At 33.6% G+C, this 26,458-nt stretch overlaps 1 protein-coding gene across 2 annotated transcripts in view; it reads right to left on the bottom strand.

Moving 5' to 3' along the window:
* The window catches only part of ACSS3 (acyl-CoA synthetase short chain family member 3), a 179,289-nt gene that overhangs the window by 47,770 nt on the left and 105,061 nt on the right, over window positions 1–26,458 (bottom strand). For both annotated transcript variants that reach the window (XM_509241.9, XM_016923924.4), the window contains one exon: window positions 9,046–9,149. In XM_509241.9, coding sequence (XP_509241.2) covers window positions 9,046–9,149 — 104 coding nt within the window. The remainder of the gene's footprint in view (window positions 1–9,045; window positions 9,150–26,458) is intronic.

The raw sequence follows: 26,458 nt of genomic DNA, 5'->3' as shown, positions 1-26,458 counted from the left end.
TTCACAAGTCCAGCTCTATAAATCAGAGCTCCCGCTGCATCTGGCAATCTGCCATTCTGCCTTTACAGTGGTTCCAGAAACTACATTAAAACAATATGGATTTAGAAGTCGGTAGCCCATGCTGCGAGCGGAAGACTTACGAATAAATCAATGCAGCAACCTAGTACTGCTGAATCATATTAATCACAGCATCACGATGGGCATAGAGGCAATTTGTAAAGAAACCATTCTCCCCACCTCTGAATCTTTACAGTGAACTATAAATAACTTGAATAGGTAGCAGAAAGAAAGCAGAAACAGTGAGATGTACACTAGTGAAAGAAAATCAATGTAATCTTTGTGTTCAGGAGATGGTAGGATTTTAGTTTAAAATAGTTAATTCAAAGCAACCTATAGGTTGCTTCTTTGTATAGGAAGAAGACCATTAATTCGAGCTATGAGACACTGGTCTTATCCTACTCCCTTATAGCACATTGCCTCTAACTGTGGAGGACTCAATGGAGAAGCCCATAAATAACCCTGTGTTTAACTAGATAAGAAACACTGAGTTAATGAAGGCATGAGATAAAAGCTATGGGGAGAGGACCCAGGACAGCACAGAAGAATGAGAGTTCTGGTTCTAATGTCAACTAGCTAGTTGACTCAAGGAAAGTAAAATCTCTACGGTTACATTTTCTCAAACGTAAGTTCCGCTTTTACAGTCTAAGTTTTTTTGAATCTGAATTATTTACAGGCCAAGATTCTAAAGATGGCCTTTATATTAATGAAGGGCTATTTATAGAAAGGAAAATAAAAATAATATTTTTTGAGTGCTGACTATATGTCAGGAATTCTTCTAGGTTGTTAGTACATATTTCACTTCACTTAAAGCTTTCAATTAGTCCTGAGGAAACTTAAGATCAAGTATTTGCCCTTGGCTATAGAGTAAGTGGCTGAATTGGGATGTAAAGGCAGTCCTACCGGATTCTGCATCACTTCTTTTTTTTTTTTTATTTTTTTTTATTATACTTTAAGTTTTAGGGTACATGTGCACATTGTGCAGGTTAGCTACATATGTATACATGTGCCATGCTGGTGCGCTGCACCCACTAACTCGTCATCTAGCATTAGGTATATCTCCCAATGCTATCCCTCCCCCCTCCCCCCTCCTTGCTACCCACATTGTTTCTCCAAGGAGAATAGCCACCTGCTGTTTTCCAAATTAAAATTCACAGCAAAAGAGGGATTGGGAATTGTTTTGTGGGGGCAGTAGGCCCAGTGCAGGGGTTTACATGTATCAGGGGGAATCAAATTTCCAGACAGTAAAGTTTGTCAAGGGAAGGTATAGATAACTCTTGCTCTTGTGAAGATCTATAAAAACATGACATATTTTCAACTTTCTAACATGGTTTATACGTGATCCTTGCCCAGAGTAGGAGGAGAAATAGAACAGATATTTCAAAGGCCAAAACAACTTTATGTTATTAATCAATTTCCCAGCGTTTAGTCCCTTGCCAAAGCATTGTCACTGATATAATAATGAGCACAAATAGTGATTCCAAAACACAATTCTACATCTCTGAACTAATTTGTGTAATATATTTTTTTAAAAATGATGTTCTTTTTACATTATAATGCTATAAAGATGAAATGTCTGATTCAATGAGGGTGTTTGCTTTGGGAATTCATTCTCAGGTGGATTAGCAGTTTGTAAACAGTTATTCACTTTCAGAAAGAGAAAGCCTTATTAAGCATGCCTTACATTTGACAAAAGGTTATTCTTTCCACAAACCAAATTCATGTAGCTTACTTCTAAGCTCCGGCTTTTCAAATTATCAGTAAAAATCACCTACTTTAAACTAATGAAGACTACTCTAAATGAGAAAAAATGCTGTTGCCAGGCAACAATAATGACATAGGGCTTCTTTTCTCTCTCACCAGATGGATGCTGTCACGCCATCTCTAGTTACACGTTGCTGAGATGACACTGTGTCTATATAACTGCTTTTTCCCCATCACAATTTCTCATGCTAAATTTACCAAAAAATATCTTTTCTATGAATGAAAGAAAAAAAATAAATGTATTTCTGACCATTAAATTGTGAAAAACAAAGATGTATCAGACAGTAGTTAAGTCATTCATATTACTGAAAGATCATTTGCATTTTACTATTTGAAAGTAGCCTAGGGTATCTCCTGGGTAACCCGGTTCATGGGGTCATGTTTTGCCGGTTCAGTACAACCCAACTCTTTGAGTTCTACAGTTTGCATTTCACACTAGCTCAATCCATTATCTTTGAAACACAGACATGTACTTTAAAGAAACCCTCCCACCATAGCGCAATTTTGATAGACTCAGAAATTATTGAGTAAAATACAGAAGCAGAGAATAACAAGTAGTTAAAAAGCAAAATCCAGAAGGCAGTATTTGATAGCACATGGAAATATTTTGCTCCCTGATCTGCAGACAGAGGAATATTTGCTAATGGCTGTTGGTACTCAAACCACATAAAACAGGTTTTTAAATCAAGATGGAGTCCTCAAGTCACCAAGAAAGTGCTTTCTTCATTGTCACATCAGCTATATGGGCCTCTTACGCCTAGGTATGCCTAGGAATGTATTTTGCAGTAAATATACAAGATTTTGCACAGGACACAAGCTAAGTAAATTCGAAGAAAGTCACACACTAACACACAGTTGTGAAACGTTTTAAAAAGTGTAAAAATAACAAGAGGCATAATGTTCTCAATGCTGATTCCAGGGATATAAAATTCCCTATTATAGCCTAAATATAGAGAACTGCAGGCTGACAGATTAAATCCATCTGCAATTCAGTGTATCAACATGGACACATGAAAGAAAAATGTCTGAGAATTCAGGAGGAACAATGGAAGAGGATGATCACGGAAAAAAAAGTGACTTAGACTTTGATACCTTACCTAGCAAATCCTCAAATCCTAGTTAAGTGTTTTACAATGTGTTTACTTAGGAGGAATGAGACAGGGCTGTAGTTGTGCCTGTAACATTTCCCACAGAGATCTCTGTTATCAAACTCTTAGTAATTATTCTATTTTGTGGTTTTGATTTTTGTAAATAGAATGTATTGCTGTCTTAAACAATTTCTGGGCTAGTGAATCTTCTCCAGATATCCGTAAGAATAAGGATTAAATTCGATCAACCTCGTCAACTTTTGTAGTTAAAAGTCTTGCCTCAGTTGTCTACTGTCAGGAATTCTAACTTGCCAAGCTATGCAAAAATAAGAAATCATAACAAGCAGCCCTGACACATTTTAATAACATAGTATAAGGGTATGTGTACCCTTAGAATCAATAGTTTAGATTTAGGAGCTGGCATGACTGAAGTTTGCAGGAGCCTTTGGGTCCACTTTAACAAAATCCAGAATTATCAGATTATTCCCCAAAGGAGGAAGAGTTAGGCTGTATATAGACTATAGTTACTTCAGAACTGCAGTTACAATTAAAACTGAAGCAGTTCAATCAATTATGGAGTGAAATACTCAGATTACACCAAGATAGAAGAACTCCACAAAGATGGCTCAAGGCAGATAAAGTAAGATCAAACATTTCAATCATCACCAATGTCTCAGTTCATTAGATGACTACTGTTTTCTCATTGAAATTCCTCCTTAGAGTTTAACAAATTCTGTGAATTATCTAAGAATTTTATTCCTCCATTAAAGTGATGAAAACAAACAAACAACAAAATCACCTAGTGCTGCTCAAGTTGGTGGTCATTACTTCATTTCAACTATGTCATCAGTACCTGGACATAAGGACACTTGAAACACTTTCAATATAAGCTCTAGATCTTCTGATGGTAAGTACACAGGTAGTGTCCTGTCAACAGGTAAAAATAATCTGAATTTTGTTGAACTAAACCCTTCACTAAGTTGTCCCTTATAAAAGCCATTGTGGAATTTGAGTATTCTATCTTTGTAGCTGTCATGAATTAACTGAGTGATAGCAAGAGAAAGAACAAAGCGTTTTTATCTAGGATTAAATAACATTAAACATTGGGACTCCAGGATGTTTTGTTACAATCATTTCTAAACCAATACCATATCTTATAGCAAATAGGAATGAATGAAGGAAAGAAGAAATAAAAGAAGGGAGGGAGGGAAGAAGGGTGGAAGAGAGGTAGGGAGGAAAGAAGGGAGGAAGAGAACGAGGGGGGAGGGAGGAAGGGAGGGAAGGAAGGAAGAAGAGGAGGAAGGAAGAATAGAAAAAAGTAGATCTACTGTGTTTAGGATTTAACAGTAAGTCTCTGAACTTTAACAAATCTTTTTTTTGTACTAGCTCATTTACTCATAAAAACAATAATTCCTTTACAGTGATCTTAAATCACAAGAAAAAAAAAATCCCATGAAGGCCACCATGCACTGCACTGACAGTTCTTTCCTTCTAAAATTGTGCTTCCTGTCTGACCTCTATAACAATATAGTGTTTTATTTGGGGATCGTACAGCTGAGGATAAGGAAGTTCTGGCTGTTCATTTCTTTTTTTTTTTTTTGGCACATGGATTACCATATTTTAATGAAACCATTATCTTTTTGTTTTCCCTTTTTAAATTATGATTGTAAAACCTCTGTTTCTCTATCTCTGGGTAAAAAATAAAATGAAAAATTCAGTCAATAATCCAGATTTTTAAATCTTTTTATGGATGAGTTACTGTGAAGATAATACATCTGGGTGAATGACAATTTGGCTTTTATACAGATTTAGAAACAAATAGAGACAACTCTCCGCTCTAAACTTGACAAGACCAATTTCCTTCATGACAGCATTAAATATTTACATTATTATACTCCAAAGCAAGAGATTCATGCTTCAGTGGTGCTGAACAACAACAATTCTGTATTAAAATGTTCCTATGAGGGGTGGAGGGTGCTAATCTGTTCTTGTATTTTCTACAGATTACTTCTCAATTTAGATTATTAGATATTATTTGAATCAGATATAAAATAATGTCTTTTTAATGAAATAAAGAGGATGTTAGTCACTAAAATCAGTTGGTACTAATACAAGTTGCACTAGAGTAACAATAATAATGTGTGATGGTTAATTTTAGGTGTCAACTTGACTGAATTAAGAAATACCTAGCAATCTGGTAAAGCAGTATGTTTGGTTGTGTCTGTGAAGATGTTTCCAGAAGAGACTAATATGTGAGTCTGAATGGACAAGATGAGAAGATCTTTCCTCAGTGCGAGTGGGCACCATCCAAGCAGGCAGAACCAGAAAGAACAAGAACAGAGGAAAGGTGAATGTGTACATCCAACTGCTGAAGTTGGAATACACTCTTCTTCTCCTATCCCTGGAAAACAACTCCAGGCTCCCCCATCTTTGGAGTCCAGAACTTATATAAGTGGCCCCCTGAGTTCTCAAGCCTCTGGTCTTAAACTAAGAGTGACATCATTCGTTGGCTTCCCTCATTCGGAGGCCTTTGGACTTGGACTGAGCCATGCTACCAGAATTCCAGGGTCTCCAGCTTGCAGATGGCCTATTACAGGACTTCCCAGTCTCTGTAATCATGTCAGTCAATCTCTCTAAAAAGTATCCTCTCATATATCTGTATCTATATCTACAAATTCTGTCTCTCTGGAGAACCCTGATTAACAAAACATGGTCATATAAATGAACTGACTGCGGAGTCCCTTCTTACAACTCAAGTCACAGGAACTACTTAATTTTTATTCATACGTTTTAGTTACTTAACATATCCCTTACTAATTTCAAATTACACATCACAGTTTCTAAGCAGCTCATTTGTACACATGTATCAGTGTAATCAGAGAGCAAATTCATGAATTATTCATATACATATGAATTTATATGAAAGGCTCATAAAAGTGTGCAAGTATGTAAAAAATATCAACTTCTAAGTCAATAACAAGAAAAAGGGACCCTGTAGAAAACTTGAAATTTGAAATAAAGCAAAGTATTATTTGGTTAAAGCTAACCTTCTCTTAAACATTAACATGTGTTTCCTAGCATACTTCCTGGGGAAATGTACCACCATCTATTTGATATACAAAACTAGGAAACTCATTAATGCACTTGGAATACCAGATGTTTATCTTTTTGTAATATTTCATAATAACTCATAACATACTTGCCCTTTCACCCAGAATCAAACATCAATTTGATAGCACCTTAGGAAAGAATGGTTGAAATTTTATTTTATTTTTATTTTTATTTATTTATTTATTTATTTGAGACAGAGTCTCGCTCTATCACCCAGGCTGGAGTGCAGTGGTGCGATCTCAGCTCACTGCAAGCTCCACTTCCCAGGTTCATGCCATTCTCCTGCCTCAGCCTCCCAAGTAGTTGGGATTACATGCACCCACTACCACACCTGGCTAATTTGTTTGTATTTTTAGTAGAGACGGGTTTCACCATGTTGGTCAGGCTGGTCTCAAACTCCTGACCTCGTGATCCGCCCACCTTGGCCTCCCAAAGTGCTGGGATTACAGGCTTGAACCACCGCACCCAGCCCTTCAGTATCATTTTATAACTACTCACCACAACATACAACTTTGAAAATGATAAATTGATTTTTTTCTATGCAAACGTATAGAGATCCTAACTAGTTTCCTGTTAGCCAACCTCTGCATCACCTATAGTGAAATTATTTTACAAAGCACAAAATAATCTAGCGATCTAGCTACTAGCTACCCATCTACCCATTCAAATATATTTGTGTAGTTTAATAGGACAGAATACCAAACAAAGGCTGTAAAAGCAAACGGGATGAGGACAATGGAAATGGAAAGAATCATTCATTTTATTAGTAAACTCCACATGTTTTCCATGGCAATTAACAGTCACTCCAACCTGATTACAGTGACAGCACACTGACACAATGTAGCTATTAATTCCCTTGGAACAATACATTAAAGAAAAATTGCAAATTCTCGTGGAACTGAGTATCCACCAGGGGCCTCATATGCTTCTGTCACAGGCTTCAGTGACCTTTTTTGTAAGCCTGAATAAACTAACTACATAAACCCACACAGGCTATTATGTACAAAGGTGTCTATAAGAAAAAGTAAAAGAATTTTATAATTTTATTTGTGAATGTGCTAGTTTTCTTCAGTGAGTTTTGGCACAGTCACCTTGAAGAGGGAAAAACAACTTTTCTGCAAGCATTTGTGTCGGGTCACGTTTGTGTGGAAAGTAGTCCCCCATTTTGAACAGATAAGAGAAATTATGTTAAAGGTGACAAAACATTTTCTAGTTCATGACCAAGAAAATAACTGTTAAAGCTTTCCTGGCTAATAGGGGATACATAAATACTGTAAACATTCTTCTTGCAGATGCAATAATTCTTCACTTGTTTTTATGTATTTCTACACATAGCATTGATTGTTCTCAAAATTCCTTCTTATACTTTGTATTTTCTAAAGAGTTACAAATCTGAGTTTAAATAATTTTCCCCTTAGTAAATAAAACTGGAAGGAATAGAAAGCTTCTTTCTGATTTTCATCTTATGTAAGGAAAGTGTCCTCTGCTCTGATTATTCATTTTATATTTCATATTAGAAAGGATGTAGAAAACATTTTTTTCTTTCTTTCTTTCTTTTTTTTTTTTTCTTTTTTTTGACAGAGTCTTGCTCTGTTGCCCAGGCTGGAGTGCAATGATAGGATCTTGGCTCGCCGCAACCTCCTCCTCCTGGGTTCAAGCAATTCTCAGCCTCCCGAGTAGCTGAGATTACAGGCACGCTCCATCACGCCTGGCTAATTTTTTGTATTTTAAGTAGAGATGCGGTTTCACCATGTTGTCCAGGCTGGTCTCTAATTCCTGACCTCAAGTGATCTCAAGTGATCTGCCTGTTTTTGCCTCCCAAAGTGCAGGAATTATAGGCGTGAGCCACCGTGCCCAGTCAGAAAACACATTTTTAAAGAACAATATTCAAGGACATAATATAAAAAGTGTAATTTGTCAGAATCAGAAATTTCTGAAGTATCAAACACCGCATTTGACACTTAGTCATTCAGTTAATCTTCTACATGAAAATCATTTTTACAATCAGAGCTAATTTTTTGCAAAGTAATCTCACTAATTTTTAACCCAAATTTGATATTCTGCCCCAGATGCAGAGAAGGTGAGAATACTGAAAATATGTATATAAAAAGGTTGATCTAATTCATTGAACTAAGTGGGACTAAAATAAAATATGTACATATGAAGGTTGTAGGGCTCCCATGGCTCATAGCTGCTTTCAGTGAGTCAAATTTTTTTTAAATCTCTGTACTTTGTGAGGAGGTAAATGGCTTCTAGACAATGTACCCATTCTCATATATATAGCCATCCCTCAAAAGAAGAAGCAGAAAGAGTTATTGTTGTGGTGGTTGTCTGCTTATTCCAAAGTTTATAGTTGATCCATTTAATATGAAAATTTGTTTCCCAGGGAACACTTAGAGGGAGGACTATAGGGAATAAACAAAATAAATTAAATGAACAAATTATATATGTAATGACAATTGTTTTGAAGAAAAATAAATTTCTCTGCCTTTAATGCTAGGCAGAATATATTAGATATTATAGAACACAAGAAGGTGGCCAGAGAGTCCTATGAGAGGAACAGGGCTTCATAAAAGGACTCTGGGAGCAGTGTGCAGGGTGTATCAAAAAGCAGAGAGAATAGAGATGAGTGATTAGGAAACTTTAAATCAGGACAGAGGATAATGCAGCTGCCAGAGCTCAAAGGCAAGGGGAATACTGAAGGTGGAATGAACCCAACAGACACTTCAAAGGAAAATCTGAGACTTAGTAACTTACCAGATATAAGAAACAAAGAAGAGAAGATAAAGAGGTCTTTAGTACTTTATACCTAGGGACCAAGAGAATGGTGGCATCAATGTCACTTATGAAGACATTATTAATAACACATCAATAAAAAAAATTGCTTATTTTTACTGAAACCTGAACCACTCGAATCCTGAGTTTGTGTCTGATCTGCTGGTCGTAGCTCAAAAGTTTCCTCCAATCCTTACAGCTTTTTGGAACATTTCTTTACTATTTATGTACATGTTAGGAAAATGCTCACCAGTTTGCCACCAATGGTCTAAGACAGGTACTCTGAAGACATTTTTGGACCATTCCAGGGTCTCTACATCACATCGTTCTCCAGCCACAAATAATGTTTTGAACCTGAATATGAGACAGTGAATTCAAATTATTCCTGGAAAATAAATCTAAATAATTGTATTTACATTTTAAAAACATTGGTTAACCACACTCATTATGTCAGAGGAATACAGCAATATAACAAATACATCACACTGTATAATGATGAGAGTCATTTCTTGTTTGGGCCCAAATGTAACCAAACATACATCACAGAATTGGAGTGAGGTACTTCCAAAGTAGAATTCACAGCTAGTGCTTTTCAGTTTTTAAAAGAGCAATTGAGTTGATCTCTGTAATCGATCTGCCATGTTCATCTAATGATCAAAGATAAAATATATTTCACCTTGACATTGTCTCTGCTAATTTTAGCTTCAAATTTGATTGCTATATTCTAAGTAAGGATATACACAAAAAATACATACATAAGTATTGGCTAAGGCAGCAAATATTCTTTTTTTTTTTATTATACTTTAAGTTTTAGGGTACATGTGCACATTGTGCAGGTTAGTTACATATGTATACATGTGCCATGCTGGTGCGCTGCACCCACTAAGTCGTCATCTAGCATTAGCTATATCTCCCAATGCTATCCCTCCCCCCTCCCCCGACCCCACCACAGTCCCCAGAGTGTGATATTCCCCTTCCTGTGTCCATGCGATCTCATTGTTCAATTCCCACCTATGAGTGAGAATATGCGGTGTTTGGTTTTTTGTTCTTGCGATAGTTTACTGAGAATGATGATTTCCAATTTCATCCATGTCCACTGGGTATATACCCAAAGGACTCTAAATCATGCTGCTATAAAGACACATGCACATGTATGTTTATTGCGGCATTATTCACAATAGCAGAGACTTGGAACCAACCCAAATGTCCAACAATTATAGACTGGATTAAGAAAATGTGGCACATATACACCATGGAATACTATGCAGCCATAAAAAATGATGAGTTCGTGTCCTTTGTAGCAAATATTCTTATAAATATGAATTTGTTCCTTCTTGTGAGATCCTATGATAAAGATTACTCTAATTTCGAGTATATATTTTTCCTATTCCAAGGACATATGTAGGAGAAATAGCTGGTAAAGAAGTAAATGCCACTGTGGCCTTGGAAGTCAAAAAGGTTCTTCAATCAAAAGGAATACAAGAGTACTAAAAGATGAAGGAGAATAACCATCTTTGGCAGAAAGCACCATATCGCAGAATGGAAAAAATGAAATAGGAAAATACAATTGTGTTGACCCCATTAGTGGTTCATTGAGAGCATGGGTGTTTATGGTTTTTTTTTTTTCATTTTCAAATGCCCTCAGGACCTGTTTATATATATATAAAAAGTGTGTGTGTGTGTGTTCAAAGAGTTAATTCATTTATCATCAAAGTAAAACACAAACAGTTGACAAACAAAAACCTGTCTACTGATCCTGAACAATGTAGTATATTTTACTATTCCCTTAATTTTTCATATCATTTCATAAAGATTCATGGAGATTCAAATACTTCCACTCCTATGTTCCAATAACATTCTGTTTCTGTCTTTGCTATGAACATGTATCTCATTCTAGACTTCTTTTGTTTTTGTCTATTTCCCACACTGCACTATGAGCTCCTTAGGAACATGTATCTTTATAACCCCAAGACCAATCAAAGTACATGAAATTTTTAGGTATTTAAACATTTCTAGATGCTCAGAATGATAAAGTACAGAGGTGGGGAGTTAGCAAAATTAACACCAGTTTGACTTGTTCTTCTAAGTGAAAGAAGAGTCATGTTGGTTTCTTAGAGTGTGGAAATTGAGAAAAAAAGAACAGTGCCTTGAGGAGAGCAAAATTCTGGAATTACTAATCTAGGATATTTTCAGTACACAACATAAATGTGAAAAGACTTGAGAACAGCCAGTTGTTTTTTATGGACTCAATCAGTGACCTGGGAGGCTAAGCGGGGGTAGCACATATTGGGGTGTGATACAGGGGATGGGAAATCGATGCTGGAAAAGCTGTCTGTAAACTCTAGACTAGGCAGGAATTATAGGAAGGCAAGGCAGTAATAACCAGAATAAAAGAAAAATACAAGGAAAAATAGTGAGGTAAATGACTAGAAGTCACATAAGAAAAAGTTTGATGAAAATGAAGGCAAGGTGAGAAAAATAGGGTGTCATAGACAGAAGGCAATTTCAAACTTACAGATCTTGAAAACCTGTCTGTTCTGAAGGATGATAGTGTTTATGGTAGCTGACAAGGTCTAACAGTGAAAGACACAGAGGGAAAGAGGAGTATTTTCATAGAAGGATTCTCTTCAAGATAGTATTAAAAATCACTCAAGTATCATAGCAGTGGAGAGTAAAAAGAAAGTCTGTGACTTGTTGATTAAAGAGGCTAAAGGAGGTCTGAAGAGTGGGGAGAGGGTATTACAAAGAGATAGCATGAACTTCAACAGAAGATGGGCCACAAAACAAAGAAAATTCTCAAGTTCTCACGTTACCAATTTTATTTTAACATCTTCCCCAACTTTTATAGATAATCTTGGCCCTGAAGGTGCATTTGACTGCAGTAGTGAGAAAAAAGTAACAGTTTAATTATTCTACAGAAAATAGAGGTTTTAAACAGTGATTGAAAATACACAATAATTAATTTCTGAGTATAAATGAATCACTGATAAATGATGTCTATATGTGAAGTGCAATCACCTAGAATTATTCATGGTAATTTTCATCTATAGAAGATGATACCTTTAAATCTATAAGGGTGTCAAAAAGGTTTTAGTTAAATTGTGATAAAACATCCAATGTGCTGTTACTAATCCACATTCGTTTTCTGAGAAAATTTTAAAAAAATCTGCTAATATAAAGATATTCAGAGAATAAAATTACCTTATTACATTTTATTTTTTGTAATAATGTAGTTGGAGCCATGAGGATGAACTAAATTGGTGATATAGTTAGGATATCTGTTCCCTCCAAATCTCATGTTGAAATGTGACCCCCCAGTGTTGAAGGTGGGGCCTAGTGGAAAGGCTTCATGTCCTCCCCATGGTAATAAGTGAGTTCTCACTTACTCTACTTATTCGCATGATAGCTGGTTTAAAGAGCCAGGCACTTCCTCTCCTCCCTTTTGCTTCCTCTCTCGCTATGGGAGATGCCTGCTCTCCTTGAGCCTTCCACCATGATTGTAGGCTTTCTGAGGGCACACAAGAAGCAGATGTGGCATCGTGCTTCCTGTACAGTCTGCAGACCCATGAGCCGAAATAAATCTCTTTTCTATATAAATTATCCAGCCTCAGGTATTCCTTTACAACAATGCAAAATGGGCTAATACAATTGGCATGGTCCAATGGAAATATAATGTGAGCTACAAATCCAAAAAATATATCTAGTTTAAAATTTTCTAGTAGCCACATTCAGAGAAAAAAAAGAATAAGTTCAAATTAGCTCTAATAATATATTTTATTAAAATACATATATCCAAAATGTTATTATTTCAACATGCAATGAATATAAAAATTACTGGTGAGACATCTTCCAGTCTTTTTTAAATACCAAATCTCAAATTGGACTTGCCACATTTCAAGAGCTCAATAGCCACGTGAGGGTATTTCAAGAGTTCAATAACCACATGAGGCCAGAGGCTACCATATGGGACAGTGTAGAGGTAGATCATGACTTTCTGAAGAAACAACAGAATTCTTACACTGGCCTGGATGAAGAAAAAATTTAATTTAATACTACATACTCAATTCCTGCTCAAATCATTATGCTAATAATTTATTCTGACATGGATCTTTATGCATGTATATGTGTGGGTATGCAAGTGTCACGAAATGCAGCTAAGACAATCTATTTCTTAATGTTTTATAAGTAAACTGTTATCTGAACAGATTCCCAAAATTTAGAGTATGATTGGTTTAATAATTAGGCATCGTTATAGGACTTCACATAATGGTACAATCCACTGTCAAAAATAATATTTGAGTAGCTGCCCACTGGTATATTTCTCAACTGCATATTCAAAATTATCTAGGAGCAGTTCTTTAGCACAATAAATGCCAAAGGTAAAATTTGCATGTCCTGATATAGACACAGAAGCATCATTTTAAATTTCAGATAAGAGAATAACCTATTACTAGTCTTTGTTGAGAAATTATTTGAATAATTTTTGTGAGTACCCTCTAACAGTATGCAATGCTGCTAGGGTAATCTTTAAACCTTTGAGAACAAGGAAGGGGCACAAAAAGTAAGGAAGAAAATGGGAGAGCAAGGAAGAGAATGAATAAGAGACAGAGACTAGGAAAAAAAAAACCACACAATTTTTTTGACAAATTACATATCCATTTTCAATTTGAGATAAAATTTAAGTAATCAAATGTATATATTTATAATTTGAGATTAAAATTTGATGATCAAAAATGACCTCATCCGAGGGAACTGTTATAGCAGAATGAAAAAATTATTTAAGCATTAAATTATTAAAAGTAGGTTAAAGTATAACAAAGATTAGTGTAAAGTTTTAATGTTTAAAATGAGGTTGATATACCTATAACTTTAAATGCTATGTAAAAACAAGACAAAATAAAAAACATAAAGGCCATAATGTTGATAATCCTAGGACTGAAAAGTAGGTCCATGTTTTTAATCATATGTTATTCAAACACTTTTCTGATATTTTAGAAAACTCCTATGATGAAAGACATCATACATTTATATAACACATTAAAATTTATAACATGATAGGTTTGGCTGATCCCAGCAGTGTAGGCAAACAGCAACCAAAATGAATAATTTTACAGGTCTTAATATCACATTTCCAATGCCTGTTAAGCCATAAATTAGTTTAAAGAAATCTAGATGGTTCAAATGCCCATGTCTTTGGCTTATATATGAAACTAGAGATCGAGAACTTCAAAAACATTCACTATTAAAAACGTGATGTACAACATTGTCAATTAAAAAATTAAAATACAGATTTTTAGCAAATCAAGGGACACCTGATATATTGATATTACCAGCATTTTTGCAAGTTGTAATTTTTTTTGACTATCTCCCAGTCTCTACCACATAAACTACAATTAATCTAAGTAAGTGATTATAATAATAAACCATGCATTATCATTGAGCTCTTATCTGATGGCAAATTTCACTATTATGTATTTTAAAACTTAGTATTTATTACTATGTTTTTGCAGTATATTCCTATTGCTTTTGTTCCTAAACTTGTTTACTGTTCTTTTTAATATCATTATTATAGCAATCGTCATGCTGGCACTAATAAATTGAAAGGTACAATATTCCACAATGGATGATAAAAGTGATTTCGTCTCTGAAAGTCAGAAAAATCCCTTCCATTTCCATTAAAATCACTTTACTATTTATTGAATGCAAAGGAAAAATTGTGAGATCATTAGTGGTTTAGAAAAATGTCAAAGTCTTTACGGATGACTTCTTTCCCTAAATATGCTAGAAACTATCCATTTATTTTTGTATTAAAATTCCTCAAACTATCAAAAAGTTATTGTTATTTTATCAATTACAGACTGCTAATTGTATAATACTAATGAACATAAACAGAATACAAATCTAAATAAAATTTAGGAATAAGATATAATTAATGAAACAATATATCATAAATATTTAATCAAATACAATTTAACTCTCAATTCCTTTTAGTAAACAAAACTACACTAAGTGATTTGCCCTTTTTGTAACCATGATAATAATTGAAACAACAAATCTTAGTATAAATCTATATTTTGTAGTTATCTTAGGCATCAGGTATCTTCTTATTGTTTCAAGAAGTATAGTGGTTTGTAAAAAAAAAAAAATAGTAACCTTTTCAACAGCTAAATTCCTCATTAATGACCTTGACATTATTTTATTAATAATACAAAGGAATAAATGTCTACAGTGGAAAATTCAAAAATATATTTTGTGTAAATATACATTTTACAAAAGTTAAAATTAGACATTTTTGTAGAGTAGTTTGGGCCCTCTGGATGGTAAATTTACCTAAGTTAATTATATATGCTCTAGATCTGACTGTACAATATAGTAGCTACTAGCCACATGTGGCCATTTAAAATTTAAATTAGTTAAAATTTAAAAAAACTTACAATATAAATTTCTCAGTAATACTAACCCAATTCAAGAGTTTAATAATCACATGCGCCTATCATATTGTAGAGATTAGTTTATTGGAGAATGCTGTCATAGATTATTATTGACTATTAAATGTGTAGATAATTTCTGATGATGGTAACACATGGAAAGATTTATCTACTTTAAAATCTATAATACTATAAACTAAACAAAATAATAATATTCAGAATAGAAAAAAAGGAGAGGAGAGAAAATGAATGGGCATGAGACCTATGCACCTTTCCCTAATTTTATATAAAATTGAACACAAGACTAAAATGAAGCTGAAAATTAAGCAAAAGGGAAATGGAAAAATGATAATGTTGTCAAATTAATTTTTGTCCAAAATAGAAATGAATAAAAAGCTAAAGACAAATCTGATGAAGAATTTTCAGGGAATAAAGTGAGGGCAAAAAAATAAAAAATAAAAGTGAATATTTCCTTCAAGGTCCATAAACTACCAAACAAGCAAAAATTACTCTTCACTTGTGCCAACAGATGTTAAATAAAAACAGATTATTTCAGTGATGCCTCGTCGACTTCCGGTTCACGTGACAGATTATCATTATTTTTTGCCATCAATATACCTATGGTTATCTTCCTTTTCCCTACATTCAATTTTCTTCTATTTGCTCCCCATTAGAATTCACTTTTAAAATGTAAAGACGCTAGTGTTAATATCACACATGTATTTGACTCTTCTGTGAATGGCTGACTAGCATTTTGCCCAACAATTTCTCATTTCTTTCTCATCTCTCTCTCTCTCCCTTTTTCAAGTACAACCCTCTATCTCTCTCTTTTTCTCAAGTACAACCAAACAAGCTGGAAAAAATATAAAAATGAAATACCTTTTGAACACATCAGAGAACTCAAAGGCAATAGCACTTAAGGCATCAAAAGGTTAAAAAGAAAAATGTAGAGAGACATAAGACTGATTGTCTCACTGTTTTCCTTCTTGGGACACTTGCTAATTGGAAACAGTAATTGAAGAGCTGAGAAACTGAAAAAAAACTATGTGGCTGACTGACAGGTGTTGAAACTAAATGGTAAATCCAGTCATAATAATTTCTTGGGAAAGGAAAATCGAAGATTAAAATTCACAATGGAAAAAAGGTGACATAAAACACCCAGGTATTCAGTTTGCACACCTGAAGAGGTATACCTAATAATGGAGGTAAACTGGAAAGAAACCAACCCTCTCAAATATTGGAGTCTAGCTTCAAGTCAGCTCCATTCCTAATTGAATAGAAGTGATCTTCCCTTAAGACAATTGCCTGTCAGAATAAGAATCACTCTGTGGGGATATTAAAACATCTGGTATCTCAATATAGCTACTTTTCTTTTTTCTTTCTGTTTTTTGTTGGTTTGCTTGTTTGTTTTTTTCCTGAGATGGAGTCTTGCTCTGTCACCCGGGCTGCAGTGCAAGAGCATGATCTCGGCTTACTATAACGTTGCCTCCCAGATTCAAGCCATTCTCCTGCCTCAGCCTCCCGAGTAGCTGGGATTACAGGCACCCGCCACCATGTCTGGCTAATTTTTTGTATTTTTAGTAGAGATGGGGTTTCACTATGTTGGCCAGGCTGGTCTCGAACTCCTGACCTCGTGATCCACCCGCCTCAGCCTCCCAAAGTGCTGGGATTACAGGCACGAGCCACCGCACCCGGCCAAAATAGCTATTTTCTTATAACAGTGATATAATGGAAGACAAGACCATATGATTAAACTCTCAAGAGAAAAAAGAGACATTAGAAAGACACACATAAAATCAGTTATTTTTGCTATAGACTTAAATATAATTCGGATGAATATGTTCAGGAAATATACGTAGAATATTAGCAGAGAACTGGAAATTATAATAAAGAATCAAATGAAAATATTTAAACTGAAAAATGTTAAGGAATTATAAACTCAGTGAAAGTTTAGATACAACTAGAGGTTACAATAAAATCATCTAAATGCAACTGTGAAAAAAAAGCAGAAAAATCATCAAACAGAGCCTATGAAATATAGGTGATATGGTATAAAGTTCTAACATATGTGTCATTAAAGTATCAAAGTTTAAGAAGGGAAAATAAAGTAGAAGTATTTGAAGAGACGGAAAAGTTCTGAAAATAAGTGAAAGATATCAAGCCACAGATTTAAGAAGCAGTCTGCATCAGAGGAAATTGAATTCATAACTTAAAAACCTTCCCATAATGTCACTTCTGGCCCAGAGAGTTTTATTTGATTTTTAAATACTTCAAAACATTTAAATAAAATTAATTGTACATAAAATCTTCCAGATAATAGTGGGGAAAAAGACTTCCATGCCCATTTTATGAGACGAGCAAAACCCTGAAACCAAAACCAGTAAGAGTATAAGAAAGGAAAATAAGAGATCAATCTTGACTAAAAATCTAGATTTTAAAGAAATCTCCAAAAATAGAAAGGAAGGGGGGGATAACAGGTGGAGCATAGAAGATTTTTAGGGCAGGTAAAATCATGCTATAATGATGGATACATGTCCCAATACTTTTCTTAAACTTCATAGAATGTTCAATACCAAGAATGAAAATATATTTAAATTATGGATTCTGGATGATAATGAAGTATCAATATAGGTTCATCAATTTTAAAGGAGATACAGCCGTAATGTGAGATGTTCATAGTAGGGGAGGCTGTGCATGTATGAAAACATAAGTTATATAGAAGCTCTGAACTTTCCACAAGATTTTGCTGTGATCTAAAATTGCTCTAAAAACAAGGTCTACCAAAAAAAAAAAAAAATCTTCAACAAAATGTCAGCAAATTAAATTCAGCTATATTTAAAAAGCATAATATATTAACCAAGATGTATTTATTTCAAGATTGTAAGAATTATTTGACACTTAAAAAAATCAGTCACTATAATTCACCACATTAACTCCTAATACAATAAGAGGGGGAAAAGTCACATGGTCATCAGAAGATGAAGAAAAAACATAGATAAAATCCCCAAACACCAAAAATAGAAACTTTGTTAATTTGATAGCTTTTCTCCAAACAAATAATACATTAATAACAAAAAACGCTAAAATCATTTTCCTTAATAATGAATATTGAAAGCTTTCTTCCTGATAATCTGGATGAGACAAAAATGAGCTTTACCACCAATTCTATTAAATACTTTACTGGAGGATCCTAGGAATAAAGTAAGAAAAAGAAATAAACGGCATAAAAGAAGAAATAAAATTGATACTTTTCTCAAACTACATGACTCTGTACATAATACAATCATACATATATACATTAAAACTACTACAATTAGTAAGTGACCTAGGGAAGAGCTTCAGAAAGTAGGTCATTATACAAAAACAGTTACATGTTGTTATATCAGGACCAAACAATGCAAATGTAAACAATACCATTGACCATAGCATAAAAATAAAATTTCTTAAATATAAAAAGATATGCAAGATTTTCACACAGTAAGCCAAAAATCATTAATGAGAGAAATTAAAGTCCTAAATAAACAAAGAGATATACTTGTTAACATGGACTTTTTCACTGTATCAATCTGTAAACTCAATGTAAAGTCTCTCTCTCTATCTCTATGTTTTTGTGTTTGAAACTGCTAGGCTGATACTAAAATCTGTTCAGAAATAAAACGAGCCAAGAATATTCGAAACAAATTTGAAAAAGAATAAGCTTGATATATTAATAGTAGATAAAGATCTGTTATAAATCTATAGTGATAAAGACAATGTAAGAGTAATGTGAATACAAACAAGTAGGCTGATGGAACAGAATAGAATCAAGAAGCAAATGAGGTATTTGTAGGCATTGTCATGACAAAAGTGTTGCTGCACAGCAGCGAGAAAAGGACGGCCATTTAAATAAATCGAAATTGATCAAATGGATATACATAAGGAAAAAAATAAAACTCAGCCTCTTACTTCATGTCATACATACAAATCTATTCCAGATAGATTACAGTTGTAAGTATGAAAGGTAAAATGAACAATAAAATTTCTAGAAAATGAAATACAGGAAAAACACCTATGTCTTAAATAAGACTTGAAAAGCAGTAATCAAAAAGAAAACTATTGATAAGAAGGCACATCTTTTTATCAGAAGTCACCACTGTGATGGTAAAAGGAAAATTTAAGTCAGAAGTTGGAGAAGATTGTTTATAATACATATAAGTCAGTAAAGGACTTGGATCCAAAATAAAGTATGAGAAACTCCTACAAATTAACAAGAAAGAGAAAATAAAATTTGCAAAAGACTTGAATAAGCATGTTATAAAAGAGGACCTTCCAATGGCCAAAAAATTATTAAAAGGTGATCAACCTCATTCAACCTCATTAACAACTTTGACATGAAAATTAAATGATAATGAGATATCACTACATGACAATCAGAATGGCCAGAATTTAAAATACTGAAAATATCATGTTCTGGTGAAGACATGGAAACTCTAGAACAATCACACACTGCAAGTGAGTGTGTAAATTGGTGAATAACCTTGGAAAACTGTTTGACATACTCTGTAATGTAACCATTATACCTTAGTTATATATGCTCAACAGCAATATATGTGTATGGACACCAAAAAGACATGTATTATTAATGCTGCAACTGTATGAGTCAAAAAATTAGAAACAATCAAAAAAGAATTCAACTACTGATCTGATAGAGAATAGAATGGTGGTTGCCGGCAGCCAGCGTGGTTGGAGGGGGAGAGGGTAGTTGGGAGGTATTGGCCAAAGGCTACAATATTTCAGTTAAATAGGGGGAATAACTCCAAGATGATTTGGGAATAACATGATGACTAAAGTTAATATATTCTTTTTGAAAAATGCTAGGAGAATAAATGTAAAGTGTTCTCACCACAAAAATGGTAACTTTGTGAGGTAATGCATGTGTTAATTAGCTAGGTTTAGTCCTTCCACAGTGTATCTATACTTTGGAATTGAACATCATGTTGTACAGAGTAAATGTATGACTGTATCTGCCAACTTAAAAAATAAAAGTAAAAATTATTTCAACAGCAAAATAGGTAAATAAACTGAAATACTCATGAAGAGTGATCTAACCAGCAATCAAAATGCAAGAACCACTTTGACGCGCAAACTTATGGATGAAGCTCAAGGCATTAAGTAAATGAAAGAAGCCAGGTATCAAAGAATACATTCTGTATGATTCCATTTATATCAAGTTCAAAAAAACAAGCAAAACTAATATACAGTGATACAGGTCAGGATAAGGCATATTTTTGGGAAGCCAAGAAGAGATAATGGTTGGGAAAGGACAAAAGGGAGGGCTTCTGCGATGCAGGATATGTGCTATTTCTTGATCTGGATGTGTTCAATGGATATGTTCACTTTGTAATAATTATAACTTTTAAAATTCTGATTTATGTTCTTTTCTGTATATATACCTCAATAAAAGTTAAAATATAAATGTATGCATAGTTCCCTATTAAATTACTTCTACTTCATATGAAATATTTTTTAAAGTAATGACATAAACTTGAAACCATAGATATTATTTTGATATACTACATGAAAATTCTCATATTCCTAAGGCTAGATCAGTTTCATTATTTACTAACATATCAGAGATATATATCACCTTTAAATTTTTAGGTTTGTTCAATAACAACACTTTTCAATATCTTTTATCAAGCATATCACAGAAGAGATACTCTGAATATCTCTAAATTCAAAAAAATACTAAATAAAAAAGTATAAGTTTTTTTAGCCAGTGAATATAATTTACTTCCCTTTAGAGGTATCCTATTCTCAAATTTGCTTAGCAATAATGTCATCCTTCTAATTTGCTTTCCTGCTTTCTACATCATTAGAGGATTTAAAATCATTCCAGATTTGGGCACATTCATATTTATGTAGCCTCAGGCTTACCTGCGTAACCTTGAGTCATACATACACAAATAAGATAGCAACCATTTCTGTGCTATCAGCCTCAACTTGCTTTCTCAATTTAATAAAAAACTTCCTCCTAAACTAAAATTTTTATTCTAAGCGCCAGAGGGATAAAAATATACTCAAACAACCCTTGTTGCTTTAAAATATAGGAAACAGATAGAGGTAATGCTTTTTTAAGTTGTATAAATTATAATTTTTTTTATTTTTTCACAAAATGGGTTTATATTATTTACTTGTCTGATTTGACAACTGTTGTGGTAATTGGTAGCTATATGAAAAAAATGATTTAGTAATAATGAGAGCTGGATATTTGAAATGCTTATATGCAACTCCAACACAAACTCAAAGACAGCCAGACATACAGGCATTGTCATTTTATCATTCTAACCGGAGTATTAGCTCTGAATATGAGTCATATTTGTGCAGTAGATAAGACATAGGCATCTCTAAGAGCTCTTAGAAATAAATATTGGTAACTTTATGAAGAAATTAAGTTTTTGCTTGTACATTTTCTTGTTTAATTTTAATAATGGTGGTTGCTAAAGTTGGAAAGTTATATGTTGTACACTAGATCTCTAGACTTGTTCATCCTACATACCTGCTGCTTTGTATCCTCTGACCTGTTCATCTGAATATCTGTTCATTTCCCCTTTCTTCCAATCCTGGTAACCATGGTTTTCTTCTGTATATCTGTATTTTTTAATTTTTTTTGTTGTTGTTTTAAAGTTTAACATATAAATGAGATGATGTAATATTTTTCTGTGTCTGACCTATTTAACAACGTAGTGTCTCCAGCTTCCTCTATGTTGTGGCAACTGGCAAAATCTCATTCTTTTTTAGAACGAAATGGTATTCCATTGTATATATGTAACACAGTTTCTTTATCCATTTGTTTATCAGCAGACACAGGTTGTTTCTATCCCTTTGCTATTGTGAATGATGCCACAATGAACATGGGAATGCAAATATGTTCATGATGTGGTGACTTCATTTCCTTTGAGTATATACCCAGAAGACGGATTGCTGGATCATATGGTAGTTCTATTTTTAATTTCTTTAGAAACCTCTATTCTGTTTTCCAAAATGGCTGTAACAATCTACATTCTCAAGAACAGAGTACAAGAGTTTCCTTTACTCTACACATTTGTCAACATTTGTTATCTTTTGCTTTTTGATAATAGCCATCTAATGGATATGAGGTGATATCCCATAGTGGTTTTCATTTGCATTACCCTGATAATTAATGATGTTGAACACCTTTCCATATGCATGCTGGCTATTTTTATGCCTTCTTTGGAGAAATGTGTTTCCAGGTATTTTGCCCATTTTTTGATCAGGTTATTAGTTTTTCCACGATTGAACTGTATGAGTTCTTTATAAAATTTTGGATATTAACCCTTTATCAGATATATGAGTTGTGAACATCTTTCCCATTTCATAGGCAGCTGTTTCATTTTGTTAGCTGTTTCCTTTGCTGTGCAGAGCTTGTTAGTTTCATGTAATTCCATTTATTCATTTTTGCTTTTGTGGCCTGAGCATTTGATATGAAATACAGAAAACCATTGCCAAGTCCAACAGCCAGAAACATTTCCCCCATGTTCTCTTCTAGAAGTTTTGTTATTTCTGGTCTTATACTTAGGTCTTTTATCCATTTTGAGTTGATTTTTGTGTATAATGTAGGTTAAGGATCCAATTTCCTTCTTTTATATGTGGAAACCCAGTTTTACCAACACCATTTATTAAAGTGACTATTTTTCCCTATTGTGTCTTCCTGGTGTGCTTGTCAAGACTTAGTTGACCATATACATTTGGATCTATTTCTGGGGTCTCTGTCCTGTGCCACACTGATCTATGTTTCTGTTTTTATGCCAGTAAGCTACTGTTTTGATTACTATAGCTTTGTAATATACTTCTAAATCAGGAAGTGTGATGCCTCCAACTTTGTTGTTCTTTCTCAGAATAGCTATGCCTACTTGGGGTCTTTTATGTTTTCATACAAATTTTAGGATAATTTTACTATTTCTGTGAAGAATGCCATTGGGATTTTGATAGGGATTGCATTGAATCTGTGTATTGCTCTTGATAGTATGGATATTTTAATAACATTAAATCCTCCAATCCATGAGCAATGGGCTATCTTTCCACTTATTTGTGTTTTCTTCAATTTCTTTCATCAATATTTTATAGTTTTAATGTAAAGTTTTACCGTACCAATATAGTTTTCCACCTCCTTGGTTAAAATTATTCCAAAGTATTTTATTTTATTTTTTCAATGTTATTGTATATGGGGTTTTTCTTTATTTCTTTTCAGTTAGATCATTATTTGTGTAGAAAAATGCCACTGATTTTTGTATGCTGATTTTGTATTCTGCAATTTAGTGATTTCATTTATTAGTAATAACGTTTTTGTGGTATCTTTGGAGGTTTTTGCATATAGGACCACATCATCTGCAAATAGAGATAATTTTACTTCTTCTTTTTCAATTAGATACATTTAATTTCTTTTTCTTGTCTGATTATTCTTGCTAGTGCTCCAGTATTATGTTGAATAGAAGTGGCATGAGTAGGCATCCTTGCCTTACCAGATCTTAGTGGAAGTTTTCAGTTCTCTCCAGTGATTATAATGTTAGCTGTAGGTTTTTCATAAAGTCTTTATTATTATAAATGTTCCTTCTATACCTAAACTGTTGAAGGTTTTTATCAAGAAAGGATGTTGGATTTTGTTGAATGCTTTTTTGTGTGTTAATTATGATGATCCTGTTAATGTGATGTATCACACTGATAGATTTATGTACTTTAAATCAGTTTTGCATGCCATGGAAAAATCTCACATGAACACAATGTATAATCTTTTCATGTGTTGTTGGATTTGTTTTGATAATACTTTACTAAGAATTTTTGCATGAATGTTCCTCAGAGAAATTAACCATAGTTTTCTTGTGATATCTTTATCTAACTTAGGTGTTAAGATGATGCTGGCCCCATAATATGTGTCTGGAAGTATACCTCTAGCTTTATTTTTCAGAAGAGTTTTAGAAATATTGATATAAATTATTTTTGAATGTTTGGTAAAATTCAGCTCTAAAATCATCCGGTTTTGGGCTTTTCTTTGTGGGAAGGGTTTTGATTACTTCTCAAATCACTTTAATTGACTTAATATTGGTAGCTTATATTTTTCTAGGAATTTATCCATTTTCTCTAGTTTATCCAATTTGTTGGCATATAATTCTTCGTAATATTCCCTTACAATCCTCTTTATTTTGAGAAGCCTGTTAGAATTTCCTCACTTTTATTTTTGATTTTATTTATTTCAGTCTTTTCTTTTCATTAAGAGTTTGTAAATTTTGTTGTTCTTCAAAAAGTGAACTTTAGTTTTATTAATTATTTTTATGTTTTTTCTGTACTTTATTTGATTTATTGCTGTTCTGATATTTATTATTTCCATCAGCTAATTTTTGGTTAGTTGTTTATTTGTTTTGCATTCCTTGAGGGGTAATGTTAGAATATTTATTTGGGGTCTTTCTTCTTTCTAATTGTAGGCATTTACTGCTATAAATTTTCCTCCTGGAACTGCTTTTGCTGCATCCCATAAGTTTGGGTATATTGTGTTTCCATTATCATTTGCCTGAAGATGTTTTTAAATTGTTCTTTTGATTTCTTCTTTGACCCATTGATTGTTCAAGAGCATGTTGTTTAATTTCCACGTATTTGTGAACCACACAAGATTACTCCAGTTATTAACTTATAGTTTCATATCATTGTGGTCTAAAATTATACTAAATATTATTTCAATCTTATTAAGTTTGTTAGGGCTTTTTTTGTGGCCTAACATGCAATCTATCCTGGAGAATGTTCTGTGTACACTAGAGGAAAATAAGTACTCTGCTTCTGTTGGAAGGGAAGTTCTGTATATGTCTGTTAGGGCAATTTTGTCAAAAGTTCAATTTAAGTCCAGTATCACCTTATTAATTTTCTGTCTGCTTGATGTATTCATTGTCGAAAGTGGGATTTTGAAGTACCATATTGTATTGCTATCTATTTGTCTTTTCATGTTCATTAATATTTGCTTTATATATTTAGCTCATCCAATATTGGGTGTATAAATATTTACAGTGGTTGAGTTATCTTAATGAATGACCCTTTTATTATTAAAAAATGACCTGTGTCTCTTGTGACAGCTTTTGATTTGAAGTCTATTTTATCAGATGTAAGTATAGCCACTCCTGCTCTCTTATGGATACCATTTACATGGATGTTCCCCTTCCATCTTTTTACTTTCAGCCTTCATGTGTCCTTAAGGCCTAAGCGGGTCACTTCAGTGAATCATGTTTAATCCATTCAGCAACTACATGATTTTGGTTAGGGAACAAAATCCATTTACAGTCAAAGTTATTATTAATAGGTAAAAACTTACTACTGCCATTTTATTTATCTTCTAGTTATTTTGTAGCTTCTATGTTCCTTTTTCCTTTCTTGTTGTCTACCTTTGTTATTTGATAATTTCTGTAGTGCTAAGCTTTGATTCCTTTCTCTTTATCATTTGTGTATCTGTTGTAGATTTTTGTTTTGTGGTTGCCATGAGATTTACATAAAACATCTTGTAACCAGCAAAGGCTCCGGCTGTTTGCCGCTTGTAGAAAGAAACCAAAATCACAAAACAAAGTGTGATAAAAAGAGAGGAGTTTTAATTGTCTGTGCTAACACGGGGAAAAGTGGGTGGAATTTTTCCAAAATAATTTCCACTTTTCCCCTTGCCAGCATGGATAATAAAGTCTCCTCTCTTTTTATCACACCTCACTCTTGTTATTTTGGCTTCTTTCTACAAGCAGTGAGCAGCTGGACCCTTTGCCAGTTAAAATTTTTAGTGGTCTGTATGGGGAGAGAATACTGGAGGTGTCTGTTCTGTGTCAGTATTCATGTCCTGAAGCTTCCAAGAAAATACATGACCAGATAAGTGAGCATGATGTGCATTTGACAAGCATTTAGGTAAATAAATGCGCATAAGGCATGGTTGGATAAAGTGGAAAGGGAAAGAGAATGGAGGTTCACAGCACGTTCTAGAAAATGCATTTGTAGTTGGTCTCAATGCTGTGTCCTGAGACTGGGGAGAGAAGAGGAAAGAAAGAAAAACAGTTTTTAAAATGCAGTTTGAAGCTAAGCTGCTTGGTTACAATCTTACAGATATAATATACTTTTTTAAGCTGATAAAAACTCAACTTCTGTTGCATACAAAATCTCTATATTTTTATGCTCCTCCTGATACACAATTTGTTTTTGATGTCAAAATATGCATCT

Source organism: Pan troglodytes, chromosome 10 (assembly GCF_028858775.2).
Source record: "Pan troglodytes isolate AG18354 chromosome 10, NHGRI_mPanTro3-v2.0_pri, whole genome shotgun sequence".
Taxonomy (NCBI): Eukaryota; Metazoa; Chordata; class Mammalia; order Primates; family Hominidae; genus Pan; species Pan troglodytes.
Note: the sequence above shows the minus strand (reverse complement) of the source record. Positions and strands in the feature narration are given on the sequence as shown.